The sequence below is a fragment of the Zootoca vivipara genome, chromosome 2 (genome assembly GCF_963506605.1).
Source record: "Zootoca vivipara chromosome 2, rZooViv1.1, whole genome shotgun sequence".
Classification (NCBI taxonomy): domain Eukaryota; kingdom Metazoa; phylum Chordata; class Lepidosauria; order Squamata; family Lacertidae; genus Zootoca; species Zootoca vivipara.
Genome location: NC_083277.1, coordinates 41,029,701 through 41,049,614, shown reverse-complemented (window position 1 = coordinate 41,049,614; position 19,914 = coordinate 41,029,701). Strand labels below are relative to the sequence as shown.

Here is a 19,914-nt window from a genome sequence, read left to right as displayed (position 1 = left end):
GAATAAGTACTTTATATAAAAAAAATCACACAATATTGAGCCGTTGACAGTACCTCCCATATGCCAGGGAGAGTGGAGGGGTCCAGTACACACAAGGTTGTGTCACATAAACCCTTAAGTGTTCAGACCCTAATCACGCAGAAGCCCCTACATGCATGTAGAGCACCTTTTCATGTGTTTGCGTGAAAATATGGCCACCAGGGCTTTTCCCACAGCGGATCTAAGTTGGGGTAGAACCAGCCAACACAGTCCCACTTTGTTTGAAGAGGGCTATGGGACTCTAAAAACACTGGGGTTTCCGTCATTCTGTCATTTATTTGTCAGGACATTTATATCCTGCCCTTCTAGTGTAAACGCACTTCAGCGCAGCTTACAGTTTATAAAATGATAGGTTAATAGAAACAGTGACAAACAATTACAAAATCAGCAGCTAAAGGGGGGAAGGAATCATTGAAACCTTGTCTAGCTCATAAAAATCCAGCCATAATACAAAGATTTTTGTTGTTTTTGTTTAGTCGTTTAGTCATGTCCGACTCTTCGTGACTCCATGGACCAGAGCACGCCAGGCACTCCTGTCTTGCACTGCCTCCCGCAGTTTGGTCAAACCCATGTTGGTAGCTTCGAGAACACTGTCCAACCATCTCGTCCTCTGTTGTCCCCTTCTCCTAGTGCCCTCAATCTTTCCCAACATCAGGGTTTTTTCCAGGGAGTCTTCTCTTCTCATGAGGTGGCCAAAGTATTGGAGCCTCAGCTTCACAATCTGTCCTTCCAGTGAGCACTAAGGGCTGATTTCCTGAAGAATGGATAGGTTTGATCTTCTTGCAGTCCATGGGACTCTCAAGAGTCTCCTCCAGCACCATAATTCAAAAGCATCAATTCTTCGGTGATCAGCGCAGCAAAGAAGAAGAAGGAGAGAGGAGGAGGAGAAACCAATAGAAGGAATTCTATTTCCTAATTCTATTGGTGAGGGACTAGCTTCAAATACACCCCTCCAATTAAATCGTTTCACACAGATCAAGCACTATCTTTCAGATACAAGGATTTGTAGCATGCCCAGACTGACAACATTTCCAAGACACATACCTCAATTAGTTCAGAAACCCCTATCGGCGTCACTGTTTCTGGAGCTTCTGGTCCGCCAGGCTTTGCCGCAGTGGCAACTATAGGGCACCCATGGAACCTGAGAAAAGAGAAATCCTCCTCAGAGACAAGTTGCTCCTTCTTTTTTCTTCTCTTTTTAAAAATAGAGTTAAAGACCACTCCATTCCTAAGTGGCTCAGAGAAGAAAATAAACTACACTATAAAATTCCAGTAATAACACCCTCCTTCCCAGCGATGATTTCATATAAACAAACATGTTGAATATTCCCTGAAACCAATTAATGTTTAAAAAACTAAAAAAGCATAACTAGACCAAATACAGTTTGAGTGGCACCTAACCAATCCAGACCTTCCTCCTCAATCTCCTGAGCATGTGCCTAAATAAGGACATTTTACATTTTTTGCGTATAGGCTATTGACCCAGTCAAGTCCAAGGACTGGCCCAAAGAAACTAAGGGGAAAATTAATTTGACCGAGCCTCATCCTACTGCATTGGCTCTGTTCCAGGGAGCAGCCCTACAAACTCCAAGGCAAATGTGTCCTGCCTGCCTGCTTTCACCAGGAAAACCACAACACTTCCCTGATTTTTCAGTGGTGGCAACTCAACAGGAATCAAATCATGTAACAGGACACTTCACCTACAAATGGAATCATGGTATATTCAGTGATGGACTTTTCAAGACTATAGCGTGTGTCTTTGTATGCGTTCTGCCTTCTCTTTCTTACTTTCTAGGCAAGTAATAAATTAGCAGTAGCCAAGTTTCAGAAGATATCATCAACGCAAGGACTCTTCAGGGTCTCAGACAGACAACTTTTACATCTCCTGCTAGCTGAGTATGGAACCAGAGTACCTAGAAACTGGAGCTGGGCTTTCTAAACACAAAATACATGGTCTGCACTCTGTTATGGCTTCTCTTTCCGACAGTGTGGGGTTCTCAGCAAGAATCAGCAATATTTATACAGTATAAAAAGTAAAGGGACCCCTGACCATTAGGTCCAGCCACGGACTACTCTGGGGTTGCGGCGCTCATCTCGCTTTACTGGCCGGGTCATGTGGCCAGCATGACTAAGCCGCTTCTGGCGAACCAGAGCAGCACACGAAAACGGCGTTTACCTTCCTGCCGGAGCGGTACCTATTTATCTACTTGCACTTTGACGTGCTTTCGAACTGCTAGGTTGACAGGAGGTTTATACAGTATAAGACTTGCCTATATAATGAAGAACTTGAAATCAGCAATTGAAGGAATTTAAAAATCGAAAGCTGACATTCTCAGGATTGTGAATCCTCTGGCACGTATCTTCTGCACCTGCAATCAGATTTTGCCTCACAAATTCTATTGGCACTTTAAAAAAGAAGGGTTTTTTCCCCCTTCTTAAGACAAAAACCTAAGTAAACAGAATGATGATAGCTCATTTTCTGTCATAAAAAAGGGGGGGGGAGGAAAATGTTACAAATACAGTATATGCTCAGTTCTAGCAAGCCTTCAACTTCAGCCACATAACAAATACTGGCAATAAGTTTCTGAGTCAAAGGCCTGTCCCTTGCCTTTTTTGTTTTCAGACTCCAAAGCCTTAGATTTTCATCTCAAGGGGGCAAGTTCCTGGGGGAAGGGAACTTTTTGACAAAGCAAGAATGTTCATGGGAAGTTCTCAAAGCTGCTCCAGTGCAGGCTCCACTGGGATCACAGCCCAAGTGTATTGCCCTTCCACAGAAGTTATCTAACACTAATCCTGTATACAAGGTATTTTCTCTGTTTATGTGCCATAAGCCTAAGGTTCCCAGGGACAAAGGACGATAAAAATGTGTACTGAGAATTCGAGCGATTAACCATAAAGCTTTTTTGGAAATTCAATTATTTTTATCCAAATACATTTGGGCAATCTCTTCTAATACATATAAATTAATGTTGAATTAGGTGCCCTGGTGTGTGTTTTTTGTTTTTTTTTCAGAGGCAAGGGCTGAAAACATGACATATTGCTCTTACAAATGTATTAACATATAGCATACCTTGGGAACAAACTTTTCCCCCTGTAACCTGTTTTAGTAGCATCAGAACACCTGCTTCTCACAGTAATACCCTTGCTAAAACACTGGAAAATGACGTGAACAAGACTACAGTTCCACTCTATAAAAACATATTAAGAGTTAAGTTATACAAGAGCCACCGGACATATATCAGGGCCAGTAGGAAGAGAAGAAGTGGGGATGGGGTGCAGTATTGCATGGCTTCCTTTAATCTTGTGCCTCAAAAGCGGCCAAATGAGGTGAGAATTTCCATTTCCCCCTGAGATTTTCAGATGTCTCCCCTGTCCTCCACTTCCTCCGAGGTATCAACATTCACACAAGTAGACGTGACAAATCGGATAGACGGGATCTGCACTAAGAAAAGTGGGTTTGACAGATAGAGTTTGCAGTCTTAGACCTAGAATGACTGGGTTCAAATTACTGGTCACTAGTGGATAAACTCTCGGGCCTATCACAATCTCTTGGCTCCCGAATCTGTAACAGAAGCAACGGAGAATTTAACACTTGTGGGATTTTCAAGAATACAGTAAGCACTGTGAAGCATTTTGAATGCTAGACGTGCTACAGAAATAAATAAACCAGTCAGCCAAATTTATCACAAAACTGGAGGCAGGGGTGCCGCTTTTATTTGAGGCCCACATCTACAGATATAGGGCCAATCTGGACACAATGCTGAACCACAGTTTAATATTATGTGCAGAAGCTGTAGCAAGATGCAGGCTCACTCACAAGAACAGCAGATTGAAAGCTTTCACATTCTATTTTAAATTAACCAGAGCTCCATGTTACATCTGAAATCAGGGACCTCTTGTTAGTTCAAATTGTAGTTAGCTCAGACAAGCCAGGATCAAACTGTGCTTTGTTCACTAACTGGACTTTGAAGTTACCAAAGTCCCTCAAAGTTTGAGGTAATGGAGAACTCAGGTGCCTAAAAACCAGGGAGAATGCTGTAGCTTGTGCCCATAAGACCACGAGAGGCCAGCGTGGTGAGACAGTGAGGCAGAGCCGCCCTCCGAAGAAACCAGAGGCTTTTCTTTGGGGTTTTATGGGACCAGAGATACCTAAACAATATAAAAATCAATTCATGTATGCGACCATGGCCACTCGAATGTTATTTGCCCAAAGATGGAAGGAAGAAAACTGGCCTCGGTCCAGTATACCTAAAGGAGCGTCTCCACCTCCATCATTCTGCCCGGACATTGAGGTCCAGCACCGAGGGCCTTCTGGGAACTAGGCAGAGGGCCTTCTCGGTGGTGGCGCCTGCCCTGTGGAACGCCCTCCCAACAGATGTCAAAGAGGAAAACAACTACCAGACTTTTAGAAGACATCTGAAGGCAGCCCTGTTCAGGGAGGCTTTAAATGTTTAATAGATTATTGTGTTTTATTTTTCTGTTGGAAGCCGCCCAGAGTGGCTGGGGAAACCCAGCCAGATGGGCGGGGTATAAATAATAAATAAATTATTATTATTATTATTATTATTATTATTATTATTATTATTATTAAACGTCCAGGCAAAAAAGGAATGGCAAAGGAAACTATTGGACTATGCAGAAACAATGAAGCTGACAGGAAGAATAAGAAATCAAGATGACAATGTTTTTAATATAGAGTGGAAATCGTTTGTTGAATGTTTACAAAAATATTTCAAAGAGATTAAGACATTAGCAGGATTAATGTAAAAACATGCAGTGATATTAAATAACTATTAATTATATGTGTTAAATAATAAATAGGTTTAATGTGGAAATGCAGTAAAAATATTATAAATATAAGGAACCACAGAAAGAGGGGGAGGGGAGTCAAAATAGGATATATGTAATAACTTGATTTTTAAGAGTTTGTTGTTTGTTGTAAAATGAAATATATATACTGTATTTTTTTATGTATAAGACTAGGTTTTTTTCCTTTAAAAAAATGTCAAAAATTTGGGGGTGTCTTATACACGGATACATTTCCCCCATTTTCTTAAATCGGAGCCCCCAATTTAAATCAAAGTCTTATACATGGGGGAGTCTTATAGACGGAAAAATAGGGTGTGTGTATGTGTGTGTGTGTGTGTGTGTGTGTGTGTGTGTGTGTGTATGATGGTACAGGGACACAGCCAATCCAGCACACCCAGCAATGCAGCAACACAGTCCTGACCTTGCCACCTCCCTGCCTTGCACCATTACAGTAAGCAGCAGAAACGCTGGTTCAGAAGAACTACTACTGCACAACACTTTGATTCAGCGTTATATCCAAACTGGCCCACCATCAAATCAGGGAAGACCAAACTTTGAACATTAGAGCTACCGTACTGAGACTAGGGCTTGCCAATCAGGAGGTCGGCGGTTCGAATCCACGCGACGGGGTGAGCTCCCGTTGCTCAATCCCAGCTCCTGCCAACCTCGCAGTTCGAAAGCATGTCAAAGTGCAAGTAGATAAATAGGTACTGCTCTGGCGGGAAGGTAAACGGCGTTTCCGTGTGCTGCTCTGGTTCGCCAGAAGCGGCTTTGTCATGCTGGCCACATGACCTGGAAGCTGTACACCGGCTCCCTCGGCCACTAACGCGAGATGAGCTCGCAACTTCAGAGTCGGTCACGACTGGATCTAATGATCAGGGGTCCCTTTACCTTTACCTTTAAAAGGGGTTTCAGCAGGTGCAGATTTCCACGTTGCAGTGCTACAGGGGCTTGAAAAGGTCCCTGCGTGAAAAATGTTCTCACCTACATAAACATTATAAGCCCTAGTGTCAAAACGCTAGACGTCCCCTGGTCTAAGATGTATATAGATTCAGAGGATCCTGCTTCAGTGCAAGGAGACTTTGAGTGAATGCCACCACTTTCTTTCCAGCTTTACAATTCATGGTGCACAGTAATGAAGTCGCCTGCGGGTTGCCAAGGAGGATGCAATTCCTATTCCTGTCCTCTGCATGATATGAATCTGGCTTGATGCTATGCTTCTCTGTTAGCATGGATTGTATCACTACTATTTTAGCAAATAATCCGTTCAACTCATTGGAAGTCCTTAAGTGCCTCTCTGCATTCATCCGCAGCCCCCATACATTCATTAGAGCCTACATGCATTCAAAAGGAATGAGAAAGGAGCCCTTTGTGTATAAATATATGCAGCTCACTCAAAGAGCCAAAACTGGCAACTATAAGAACCACAAAACTGCAGGGCAAAAGGGCAGCTAGTCTAACTTCCTGCAGTATCTAATCCAGCCTTCACATCCAAGCATCTTTAATGGGCTAGTCCCAGAAGAGAGCAGAATCACTAAAAGGAGTACTAGATGTGTGGCTAAGAAGTAAAGATAAATTTACTAAAAACTAATCCGGGTGTCTCGTGCAAGTGGGCTGATCCACAAACTTCAGAGGAATGGGCATGTTCCCCAAACAAAAGCATCCAATCAGTCCTGGAAAAAATCCTTACATTATAATCTATAAATAAGGCAATTGGTTACACCCTAGAGAAAAATGCGGCAGCTTGCTAAAGTATTTTAACATAACACAGAAATACAATTTTTTTAAGGAAAATAAAATCCAGTTTAAAAACCAGCCCAAGAAAGGCTTTGCCCTTACTCCTTCACAAGCCACTTAAAGGAGGTGGGAGAGATAATGGCTGTGGGAATTGGGAGCGAGACGTGGAGCTTTCTAAGCAAACTGTTAAGCTTTTGATACAGCTACTGTTATTGCATCCACCTTTATTGGAGCATGGTTGAAGCTAGTCGGCTAGTATAAACTCCAAGGTTCTTAAACTAACAGGTTTCGGTAACACTTAGGCAACACAGGATCATTGCACTAAACTTGGTAGGTAGAGGCAGGGAGGCATCTCCTAAGCTTCCATCCTGACCAGTGTGAGCAGCAGGACTACGCACAACTACATCCATAGCTGTCAAGTTTTCCCTTTTCTCGCGAGGAAGTCTATTCAGCATAAGGGAATTTCCCTTTTAAAAAAGGGAGAACTTGACAGCTATGACTACATCACTCCAATAAGCCCTGGTGCTGCTGGCTTACGTACTAAGAATCAGGAATGTTTCAGAAATTCCTGCTGGCCAAATGTTGGTTTGGTGATGGAAACAATCATATTCCTAATCAAAAAGACAGAGATCACCTGTAAAATATGAGATTGCATGACCCTGAGTTTTAATAATGGAGGAAGGAAGATCAAGCATTCTAATTTATGAGCTCTTTTTCTGTAGAACACACTTGCACTTTAACTTCCAAGATATGCCAGAAGGCCTGGTAAAATGGCTTCTGAGAAATTATGAGGTTCAAAGGGCTACAAAGGTTTAACAGAGAAGAGGGTGAGAGGATTTTTAATATGACATTTATATCCTTGCTATATACTTCCAGCTTTTGTCAACCCTACAGTCAGAATCCTCAGTCTATCTGGGTGTTGAAGGGTGTTGACCTCTACAGTGGTCATTTTCTCTTGATTTATAGAAAGGTTTCATATTTATCCCAGTGTCAAATAGTAGCAGTAATATCAACTCAAGTAAAAGCTAGAAAATCCTTTTTCATTTTCCGGGGACAAAATTATAGAGAAAGGATAATCTCAAGTATAAGTATTCAGTTTCACAAGTACAACTCACCTGAATATTCCCCTCAGCTGAACATCTGTTGCCATTATGTTCAAACAGATGTATCACAGATGTACTGTAAACCAAAATTTCTAGCAAGTAAATAACATTTCAGGAAATCCTTCACTTGGTTTTGTTGTAAAATAATAATTCTGCTCAGTTTTTGCAATCTCATGGACCTTATTACTGAAATTACATTCTTACCCAATACTGAAGCCAGTGATATTATATTACCTGACTGATTTTACAAACAGCCAGAACTATAAAAAAAAAATACCATGCATTTTGAGGTCAATCAGAAATTAGAGCTTTGAAATTTTAAGATAGCTGAGAGCAAATATGAAAGTATTTACTTACCAAAGAATAACAAAATAAAGAGGAATATACTATAAAACAGGTTGACACACACAAAAATCGCAGCTTATTTACATTTGTTTGCCCTCCAGCAACTACCTTGAAGGACAGTTTAAACTGATGGGATTTTGTCTCTATCAAATCTGCAAATAGAAATTCAACTCGGTGACCTTTATGGTATACGGATGAAAACGAAACAGGGCAAAGACAACAGAGAGACTGATAAAACAGTAAGATGTTTCAGATTGTTTTGTGGAACAAAAAGACACTATCCTGCAATCAGAGTAAGACATAAGATGGTTTATGCAACCTAGTATGGCCGACTTATTTTGTCCTCTTGTACTTGTCAAACATTCAGTATTCAAAATGCATGGCCTATTTATTTCTGCTGAAACTCTCTGAACTTAAGAAGGGGAAGGAATATAGCAGGTGAAGAATGAAGATTCCTGTGCTTTGCTTTGCAATCTTTCTATGCTGTGACCTTGTGAGGGGAAAATCCAGTCTATGTACCCACTTGTAGCCATGACCTCAACAATAGAAGCTCCCTGCATAAGCAACCTGCCGCCGGACAGTGGCTCTGTAGATATTTCACAGAAAAATAAAGTTGTATCTCCTGATGCAGATGCTAAAGGCACTAATAGAGCAGCAGGTCAGGAATATAGCAAACTAACCTGTCTCTGTAACAAGACATATAAATAAGTGACAATTTAACACCCATGCAAAGGCAGCCACAATACTACACCTTATAGCTGGATATGTACACACTTGCAAGCTCTTTTCCAAAGTACCGTATGAAAAAAAAAGTGTTAACTAAGCCTTCAAAGCAGGAGATTTCATTTTGATCAAGCCATTAAAGGGCATTTTTCATCTGTGGGATAGCTCTCAATCATTTCCATTGAAAGGTTGCATGTGAAAACTACAGTCATCTACAGAACATGTTCACACACAATCCCTCGAGCTGTGGCTACTATCCTGGATAGCTTTGATTTAGTGATTTTCTTTACAGAACATGGCTCATTCTGACTCTTTTTTTCATGTGCATACATGGCTCACTTGGTTACATACCTAGTATTTTCCAAGGTCTTCTGCATTTTCTTCGACATCTTCTCAACAGCAGCTTGTCGTTTACTTTCTGGAAGAAGGTCTATTTTGTTCAAAACCACGATCATTTTCTGACATGCAATTTGCCCAATCACCAAGCACTCTGCTGACTGAGTCTGCATCCCTTTTGTTACGTCTATCACAAGCATCATCAGGTCAATTATCTGAGCCCCTGAAATAAATAAAAAATGAAATCAGTGTCAAATTTCTAAAGTTTAAGACAGTAAAATTGTGACTGCGAACACCACCCATATTTGTTATAACCAAAGAAAACAGGTGGCTTAGATAAAATTCCACAGTGAACATTCTGCATTATCTAGATATTTAAATGATGATAACACTAGGACAGAAGATAATTAAACAAAGAAAACAGAAATCAAAATTTAATTTTGATACAGAGTATTAAATTTTAAAAAATACAATATATCTCATCTTATTTCAGAACCACACTGACCCAACATAATTTTAACTGAACAATTTAAACTTTTTTTTAAAAAAAGCAATCTGATAGCTCTGACTTAAAAATGTGCTATAAATGCTGCAACGCTCCACAACAGCTAAAACACCACTGTCAAATTCTTCTCACATACCATGAAAAACTCCTTATTAGATTCAACTTAAAGGGGTGGCAATTGGATCAATAATATGGAGTCGAGAGTATGCACCAGCTGTTTACCCAATTCAATAATTTCCAGATGTTCACAGAGTGGGGGGCCCTGCTTGCTGGCCCCGTTCCTCCATCATAATCCCAAACGGCATGTCCCTGCAGCCCCCCCACAAGTCCAGGCTGAACTTCTGCTCTGAGGGACTTGCTTTACTTATGGTGGCTCCCCAAATAATTTAGATCCCTAACTGGAGAACCAATATGGGTAGAACAGACTCACCACTGCAGAAGTGCAGTTCAAGCACATTGAGGGCTGCAAGAGGCGGGCTGTTAGGAAGATAACTGAAGGGGAAGGCCAATGAGCGCAACTCTCGCTTTCCCGCCCTCATGAGACTAGAACTGCACAAGAGCAAACTAAATAAGATGGTTCTTATGATCCCTTGTCTTAAGGCTACTTCAAACCTCCTCCCTTCCAATGCCTCCAGCCACCAAACTTAATAGTGCTGTGTCAAAATATGTGTATTCTTCAGCAGGGACCAAACACTGGCCATGGCCCTCAGTTATGGAGATTTTGGAACTGTATGTCCTCCTGTCGGGTTCCCCCCCCCTTCATCTGTTCACTCAGATTCACAACACTCATTTACATCTTGGCTTAAGATATGCACCTCTGAACTGGCATAATGTAGTTATGTGTCATAGCCTTATTCAAAAGGTGTGCTGCTTTATATGATATGGATTGAATTATAAAGCATTTTAACAACAGTTTCAGACAGCTTCCCTTGTCTTAACAATGATATCCTTAACAACAACATTCTAAAAGTTATGCTTAAAAAAAGGTTATGCTCAAGAAACGTGATTTACCATAGTTGTTTTTCTTTCATCTTCTCCTTTACCATCAGCATTTAAGAGCTTGCTTGCTTTTTCCTGGCTTACTTTATTTACCTGATATAATCAGCTATCCATATCCATACACACTCATTTAGAATGTCCATGAGCTCAAAAAATTCAGCTTAAAAGTGCATTAAAATGCAGCACACTGTAGTAATCAAAGCTGAGGAGCACTTGGGCAAGATACACAATCAGCATAATGTATCTGACCATATTTTACTGGTGAAGCAAAATCAAAGCAATGAAGCACTATTTCCATCTTATCAAACATTCGGATGGCTTCACGTGTGCATTTAACAGGCTGACACCATGTTTTCCGATTATCTTTGGGGCACTACAATGCAGTGATTCAAGCAGATGTATGGGTCACGGTGCATTATTTACTAACTCATGAGAAAACAAGTAACTTCAACATGTTAAAATGTGAAACCGCTCTTTGGCTAATCATTAAAAGCTGTTCTCATTTAAATGCTAGAAATCTACATAAACTGGGGGAGCATTAATTTTAAGCAGTAAGATTATAATGTTTCGCGTCAACCTGTGACTGCAAGAGAAACTTGTCCTTCTCTAAAATGGCAGCAGCAACATTTACCTAGTTCACAGGGCTATGAGGTTAAAGAAAATTATTATATACCATTCTGCATACTGAAGTGCTGCAAAAATGAATTACATATTTTGGGTGCTTTTAAAATGTTTTTTTCGAAGTACCTAGTATTCATTATTTGTAACATTGTGGAGTATTTTATGTTACTTTGATGTCATTAATGAATTACATTAAACTTAGAATTCAGCTGCCTATTAATTGTAGCAATGTCCAAATAATGCCTGATACAACAGCATATGTTTTGGCATATAGTGGGTACAGGTTGGCTTTTTCGAGAGATAAAACCGTTGCTGATTATACCATAGCAAGCTTACAACTATACTCAAAACTGAAGCCCTTAAGAATTGAGGCGTTTTGATTTATCAGATAAAATTAATCAAATCATTCCATAAAACCGATGTGTTGTAATGTGAATTTCACAAAAACCAAACCACATTGGATCTGTAAACTGCCAGCATCAGGCTTAAGTGAATCCTGAACTAATTTGTATAGTTTTAGCTGTCACTATCTCTCAGCTTTGGTTTCCAACATGTAAAAGAAGAACCACTTTACCTGAAACAGTGACTGCTAAACAATCTGAAATGCAGAGGTGTTTCATAAACAATGAATAGTGCTAGCTATAATTCCTGCATCAATGTTAACTGGATCTTGACCAGCATGGCTGAAAGGAATTAAGGCAGAAGCATTGAGGCATGAACACTGCATAACATCCTGATTTCCCCCTCAACACCGCTACAGACCAAGGGTTGTTTCAGCCATTACAAAATTCCTACACAGGGCTTGCTTTTGTATAGGAAATTTGCAATATTAGAAGCTTACGTTATTCTAGCTCAACTGTATTATGAACATCTCCACAAGCCTAAGAGGGTGGAAAATGTCATGGGAAACTGCCAATCTCCGAATCAGACCAAGCATATCCTTCCAACTGCACGCCAGGAATGGAAAGTTGTGACAATGGAAGAAGCAGGGGATGGCCCACAAATATGGAACTCCGTTCCTAAATCATGTGGGGGAAAGCAAACATTTTTGATAGGTATTATTTACTGACCCTACTTTTCTTATTTTTTTTTTTAAAGCAAGCTAAAGGGTCAGTGCTACACCCAATATGCCAGCAAGGTGCTACACCCAATATGCCAGCAAGTTTGGAAAACTCAGCAATGGCCAGAGGATTGGAGAAGATCAGTCTACATCCCAATTCCAAAGAAGGGCAGTGCCAAAGAATGCTCCAACTACCGCACAATTGCGCTCATTTCACACGCTAGCAAGGTTATGCTTAAAATTCTACAAGGCAGGCTTAGGCAGTATGTGGACCGAGAACTCCCAGAAGTGCAAGCTGGATTTCGAAAGGGCAGAGGAACCAGAGACCAAATAGCAAACATGCGCTGGATTATGGAGAAAGCTAGAGAGTTCCAGAAAAACGTCTACTTCTGCTTCATTGACTATGCAAAAGCCTTTGACTGTGTCGACCACAGCAAACTATGGCAAGTTCTTAAAGAAATGGGAGTGCCCGATCACCTCATCTGTCTCCTGAGAAATCTCTATGTGGGACAAGAAGCTACAGTTAGAACTGGATATGGAACAACTGATTGGTTCAAAATTGGGAAAGGAGTACGACAAGGTTGTATATTGTCTCCCTGCTTATTTAACTTATATGCAGAATTCATCATGCGAAAGGCTGGACTAGATGAATCCCAAGCCGGAATTAAGATTGCCGGAAGAAATATCAACAACCTCAGATATGCAGATGACACAACCTTGATGGCAGAAAGCGAGGAGGAATTAAAGAACCTTTTAATGAGGGTGAAAGAGGAGAGCGCAAAACATGGTCTGAAGCTCAACATCAAAAAAACCAAGATCATGGCCACTGGTCCCATCACCTCCTGGCAAATAGAAGGGGAAGAAATGGAGGCAGTGAGAGATTTTACTTTCTTGGGCTCCTTGATCACTGCAGATGGTGACAGCAGTCACGAAATTAAAAGACGCCTGCTTCTTGGGAGAAAAGCAATGACAAACCTAGACAGCATCTTAAAAAGCAGAGACATCACTTTGCCGACAAAGGTCCGTATAGTTAAAGCTATGGTTTTCCCAGTAGTGATGTATGGAAGTGAGAGCTGGACCATAAAGAAGGCTGATCGTCGAAGAATTGATGCTTTTGAATTATGGTGCTGGAGGAGACTCTTGAGAGTCCCATGGACTGCTAGAAGATCAAACCTATCCATTCTTAAGGAAATCAGCCCTGAGTGCTCCCTGGAAGGACAGATCGTGAAGCTGAGGCTCCAATACTTTGGCCACCTCATGAGAAGAGAAGAATCCTTGGAAAAGACCCTGATGTTGGGAAAGATTGAGGGCACTAGGAGAAGGGGACGACAGAGGACAAGATGGTTGGACAGTGTTCTCGAAGCTACGAACATGAGTTTGACCAAACTGCGGGAGGCAGTGCAAGACAGGAGTGCCTGGCGTGCTATGGTCCATGGGGTCACGAAGAGTCGGACACGACTAAACGACTAAACAACAACAACAAAGGGTCAGTTTCCAAAGGGGTAGCCTCTTAGTCTCCAGCAACAACAAAAAGTATTGTGCTACTGTAAAGACTGGCAAATTTATTATGGCATAAGCCAAGCATGGGGAACCAGGTCCATTTTTTTTTCTATTCCAGATTTCACAGATACATAGCAATTCCCACACCCCTGTCAAGAAAGACAATGGAGTCCACTTAGAGGCTGACATTCCTAGGAGAGTGCTTGTAGAGGAGGGGGTTTCTACGAAGTAACATTTTATGAACTCCTGGCTAACATGAAATAAGTGGGTAAAGAACTCACTGCCAAAGCATATTTATGACAATAAAAGATTACAAAGATATCTGAGATTTCCCGCAGGTATTAAGGACTTAAACAACAAAGGAAAATATGAAGATGAACCTATATAACACCGCACTGTTATGCATATAATCTCATGAACAGAAGGCTTTTAATTCAGGTAAGAAAACACTATCACAGCCGCAGCGGTAGGGACATCAGAAACAATGACAGGAATAAAACAAGGCGATGCTATCTCACCATAAACCTGCACAATTTGCTGAGAGAACATCTTCCAAAGACACTGTGGGGAAAAGGAATAAAAAGAGTAACTGAACTGTTTCAGTTTTTCAGAGGATATTGTTCCATATAGATAAAAAGTGATCTGAGAGATGAGAAAGTTCTTCAGAAACCACCAAAGGCAGACAAGTGGGACTCAAAATGAATCTGAATGAAGCAGACATGCAGAAGAGTGATCTGCATACATGAAAGCATCACTGAACAAGAAAACGATTACAATCTACTGTGCATACACCAGCCATGATCAGATAGAACCAATTACAAATTGGGAAAATCTTCTAGAAACAAAAACATCATGAATCTATTGGGGGGGATTTCCAACCTATGAGCTATTTCCCAGGAAAGTTAGACCAAAAGATCTCAAAACGCAGATTCAGCTACAGTTTTTGAATTAAGAGTATTTTATAGTTTAAAACAACCAACCAGAGGCTGGGATCTCTACAACACACACCTCCATATAGTCTATATATCAAAAAGGTGGAAAGAGCAGGCTTTTCTCCAAACTTATAACCACTGCAAGCAGACATTAAGCATACTTTGTAGATTTCCTTTCAAATAGGAGTCAGCAGCACACTTCCTCTCCAATATAAGAGAGTTGCTGTCAGACCTATTACACCTTCTAGAAACGGCAATGAATAGCTATTTCATGACTGCACACCATCCACCCACACAAATAGATGGCTATAGCTTTAGGATTCACTGTGATATAAGTTATTGCCATTTCTTACATTAATTAGGTGGCTCTGAACATTGCTCTGATCCCAGCTCTGCTGGCCTCCAGCCCTCAGCAGGTCCTGCAAACCAAGTGCAGCCCCTGACCTGAAAAAGGTTGCCCATCACAGCCCTGACACGTATAAATACATACATACATACAAACAAACAGACGCTCACCCTGGGATGCATCTGCAGTCTAAAAACAAAAACCTATCAACTCACTAGAGTGAGTCACAAGGCATAATCAGAGAAGTGAAATGTATTTACAGATAATCTTTCCCAACATTGGCAATTCAGCAATCCTAGCCAGTATTGGTCTTTTGCCTTTCCTTACAACTTTGATTGAGATCTGGCAGCAGCATACTTGACTTGTTCACCAGATTTGAACAGACAACCAGACTTGCCTTGCCTTTGGAGTGTGAGCTCTGCCCTATCAGTAAGTGCCTCAGCCTATCCTGGGACTCTAAAACGGCAGAAAACAAGACAGCTAACATGCAGCCCCTTCATATGGAATAGAAAACTCTGCCACAGTCCATGGCTAGCCTGGAACTGAGTGATGGAAGGTGGAATCCCATCACATCTGGAGGACCACATTTAAGCACATCTGGAGGACCACATTTAAGCCATTAAAGCAATATTTGTCCCCACCCCCTACCCTCTGCAGATTAACACTACCCTATAATGTCTGGAAAGGGTTTGTGAAAGACACTTTTCTATAGGTTTTCCCATTGCAGAGCTCTAAGATGCCCTCTTGGTAGATCCACTGCCCTGAGAATCTTGTGTTGGTGGTGGCCCAGGACAAAGTATTCTCTATAGCAGCTCATAAGTTGTGCAATTCTCTCCTCCCAGAGGTACACCTGGAACCTTCACTATACAGTTCTCATTGTATGTTGAAGATGCATCACTTTACCCTGTCCTTTTGAAGCCCAAGATATATATTTCTAAGACCCACTCTATTCTTGTGATTGCAATTTGTTTTAAACTGTTTTAATAGTTAAACAGTTGTGACCTGACCTGGTAACTTAGAGTTAAGGGCAGGTAATAATAATAATAATAATAATAATAATAATAATAATAATAATAAATATTTAACCCACATGGACAGAACCAATCACGTGTCTTTCCAGTAGAACTGGTACCCTACATAAAAGAGCACAGTTCAAAGTGTTGGTGCTGACCTTTAAAGCCCTAAATGGCCTCGGTCCAGTATACCTGAAGGAGCGTCTCCACCCCCATCGTTCTGCCCGGACACTGAGGTCCAGTATCGAGGGCCTTCTGGCGGTTCCCTCGTTGCGAGAAGCCAAGTTGCAGGGAACCAGGCAGAGGGCCTTCTCGGTGGTGGCGCCCACCCTGTGGAACGCCCTCCCATCAGATGTCAAAGAGAAAAACAGCTACCAGATTTTTAGAAGACATCTGAAGGCAGCCCTGTTTAGGGAGGCTTTTAATGTTTAATTGATTATTTTATTTCATTTTTCTGTTGGAAGCCGCCCAGAGTGGCTGGGGAAACCCAACCAGATGGGCGGGGTATAAATAATAATATAATAGGAATCCTCCCCTTCCATTTCTTGGAATCGTAAGAATTGTTACTTATTTTTAATAGGTTTGCTGCACACAACTAGAACAGTTAGACTACAATACTCCAGGCATGCGTTGTATGTCCAGGTGTTTTTATAAGTGCATGCGAACACCAAAGATGAATTTCCAGCTACTCATTTCAAAGCATATGAACTTTTGCCCCCTAAAAATGAAAACTAAAAGAGGTGCCTTGAGCTTGGCACATGATCAGACTGCTCCATCAGTATCTATCAATATCAAAAACTGTACATGCCTTGATCTCCAAACACAATAAAAATTGAGCGAGTAGAGGAAAAGGGAAGAGGGTCCAAGTGAGAATGAGTTAAAAGGTTTCACATGTCACAAGAGGATTGAACATAAGCACAACATTCTGACTACTTGCCTATTTAAGCTACTGCTGTGTTCTTTTTTGTTTTTGTTTAGGTAATCTCTTTAGTTCTCTTTGCACAAACAGCACAAGCCCTTTTCACAGGCACTGCAAATGGCAGAAAATGGAATTCAAAATGTAGAAATAAAATAATTGTGGGCCATGGGCTATAATTTGATTTCATGCTTTACAAGAAAATGAAATAGCATTTCCTTGAATGTATTTTAAAATATATATGGCTTTTTACCATGTTAGGATTTCCTCTAGCACAGAAGAGAAAATGTGCTGTTCTCAAGTATCACTGCTATTCGGGGGCAAAGCTGTTTTAATATGCACTTCCCATTCTGGGGAAAGAGGAAATTCTTCAATTAATAAACCGGGTGGACTGAGGCGAGTTTTAAAAGGTTTAATCAATTTCATCTGCACTTAGGATAAAAAGACTGACTATTCTACCCTTTTCTCCTTCTATACTAAAGGTTTTTTTAAAAAAAAATCATAAAATAAATATTTTATTTTAAATTCTTTGAGGTTAATATCTCCTGTTTCAGGAAATATTGTCTGTTTCATGCAGTGCGTACGAAACTTCCACCGCCACCCTCTCTTAACTTTTTTTTTTTTTTGCTCCAAATCCCCATTCAGAAGTACGTAAATTATTCTGTTTCATATATAGTAACACCTTGGGAGATACTACAAGCTATACAGGATTTTTGTAGGTACCTTTGGGGAGCTGATGGGGTGAACAAGGAAGATTTTTCCAGGATATGCAAACCTTCCAAATTCCACACTAAAGGGAGGGGGCCAAGAGTGCATGAACTATACATGAAAAAAACCCTCTGTAAACGAATGCAAATCATGTATCAAAACCAGATACCAGAGCTTTGGACAGACAACATTTTGAAAAGAAACAGGAACTCCCAATGTGGTTCCAGCATCCCTTAAGTATTTTGAGGCATGCTGTTCCATATGGAAGGTGTCACTAAACCCTGGTGGCCGGATGTCAGGGGTGAACATCAGGGAATCAGTCACTCCTTAATTTCTGTGTTGCTTCCTACAAAAACCCAACACCGATTGCCACAGGAGTCAAGATATTTGATTAGAGAAACCCTTGAATAGAAAATTGCCGTAAAGTATTTCTAGATAGCCAGAAGTTACGTTGACTCCTAACGTTACAACAAGGCACAGTAGCTTTCTATAGCTTTCCTGGCCAACATTGTCTTGTAAAGCCCTAAATCAGGGATGGGGAATCTTTTTCAAGCCAACAACCACATCCCCTCATGAGCCACCTTCTGGGGGCTGCATACTGTGGGATCTTGGGCTCCAGTTACTGTCCCCAAGCCAAAAGTGCCACAGTGCAAACTTCGCATTTCTCACATATAGGTGAATGGCTCCCATTCACTCCTAAGGGCACAGCAGAAGTGCTGCACTTGGTGACAGAATCACTCAAGATGGAGGCTTTCCCTTCACATGCATCCCACCTACCAAAATGACAGGGTTCTGCACTAGTGTTCCTTAAGTGCCAGGAACTGGCAGGACAACAGTGAGAAGGATCCCAGCCATGACTGGGATCCAACGGGGCAAGCTGGGGATGGAAAAGCAGAGGTTGGGAGTTACGGAAAGTACACATGGGATGACAGAGGACAGCAAGAGGATGGGGGTCAGTGCGCAGGGACCAGAAGAGCAGGACCCCTCATCCGAACCAAAGAGGCCTCCGTCTCTACCGTATGAACAAGGCAGACTCTGAGGTGTAGGTAGAAGCAGGAAGTACGCTCTGGGAAGTAGAGTTGAGGTGCTGGATCTGTTCATCTGCCTACGTGGATAGACTTCAGCTTGGATACTCCAAGACGGCTATGGGACTGTGCTTCAGGGTTGATTCTGGGCTGTATTTCCTGACTACTGGATTTTGAACATGGCTTACTTGGATTGACTCTGGACTGTGTTTCCTATCCGTTAGACTTCGGATTTTGCTTATGTGGACTGACCCCTGGACCGTTTTTCCTGACTGTTGAACTTTGGACTTGACATACTGTATATGCTAGCGGGAATTGCTGCCAGGTAGGCCAGGGATTCAGGACGTTAAAAGCAGAGATGGGGAATCTGTGGCAATCCAGAATTTGATAGACTACAACTCCAAACATCCCTAATTTTGGTCTGCCATCTTTATTCAAAATGGTGAGTGGTGGACCATTATTAACAATGATTGCTGTCCCCACCTCAGGAACCATCATGCTGAGTTGGGTGACAGTATCTCAAGTAGCTATAGAGAAGAGGCGGATGGACAGAAAGACAAACTACTTTTCAAAATATATAGTAGATTCTCCCAAATAAGCTATCATTTAAATTATTATTAAAAGAAATTTCAATCCACTAGAATAAGCATACGCAGCAAGCTAAACTCACATGACTTTTTATGGGTAGAAGAAAGAAACATGAGTCAAAGTATGCAGAACAAATCACAGCATTTCCTCTTTCCATAGGGAAAAAATAATTCATTTTCATCAAAACTGGAGTTATAACTAGAACTTTAATCAAGGCATGCCAATGCTATCTGGATGTAGTGGGCTTTTTACACTCACTTGAACTTACCTCCATGAACAATTGAAACCCCAAGTACCTCAATTGCACACCATTCGTCTCATAGCAGATTAAGTATGGAAATTTGTAACAAAATAACCCATTCCAAAGATCTGAAATCATTGCTAGAATTCAATGCAAATGGCCTTAACAAAAAAGTAGCAACCAATCAGAATTGATAGTGCAAAATTAAATAGCAAATGTACATGAACGTTAACCGGGGCGGCTCGCCCATTGGCCCTAGTGGCGCGGGGCGGCAGGGCACCAGGGCGCCGAGGGGCGCTGAGGGGTGCCCCAGCAAGTGGGGGAGCTGCGTGGCGGCCTCCCTTTCCCTCCTCCTGGACGCCCGCCAG

General features: G+C 41.4%; 1 protein-coding gene across 1 annotated transcript in view; it reads right to left on the bottom strand.

Moving 5' to 3' along the window:
• The window catches only part of EEFSEC (eukaryotic elongation factor, selenocysteine-tRNA specific), a 167,727-nt gene that overhangs the window by 111,796 nt on the left and 36,017 nt on the right, over positions 1–19,914 (bottom strand). Inside the window, exons 3-4 of the mRNA XM_035106448.2 lie at positions 9,108–9,315; positions 1,084–1,180 (exon numbers count right to left, since the gene is read on the bottom strand). Of these exons, the coding sequence (XP_034962339.2) occupies positions 1,084–1,180; positions 9,108–9,315 (305 nt within the window). The remainder of the gene's footprint in view (positions 1–1,083; positions 1,181–9,107; positions 9,316–19,914) is intronic.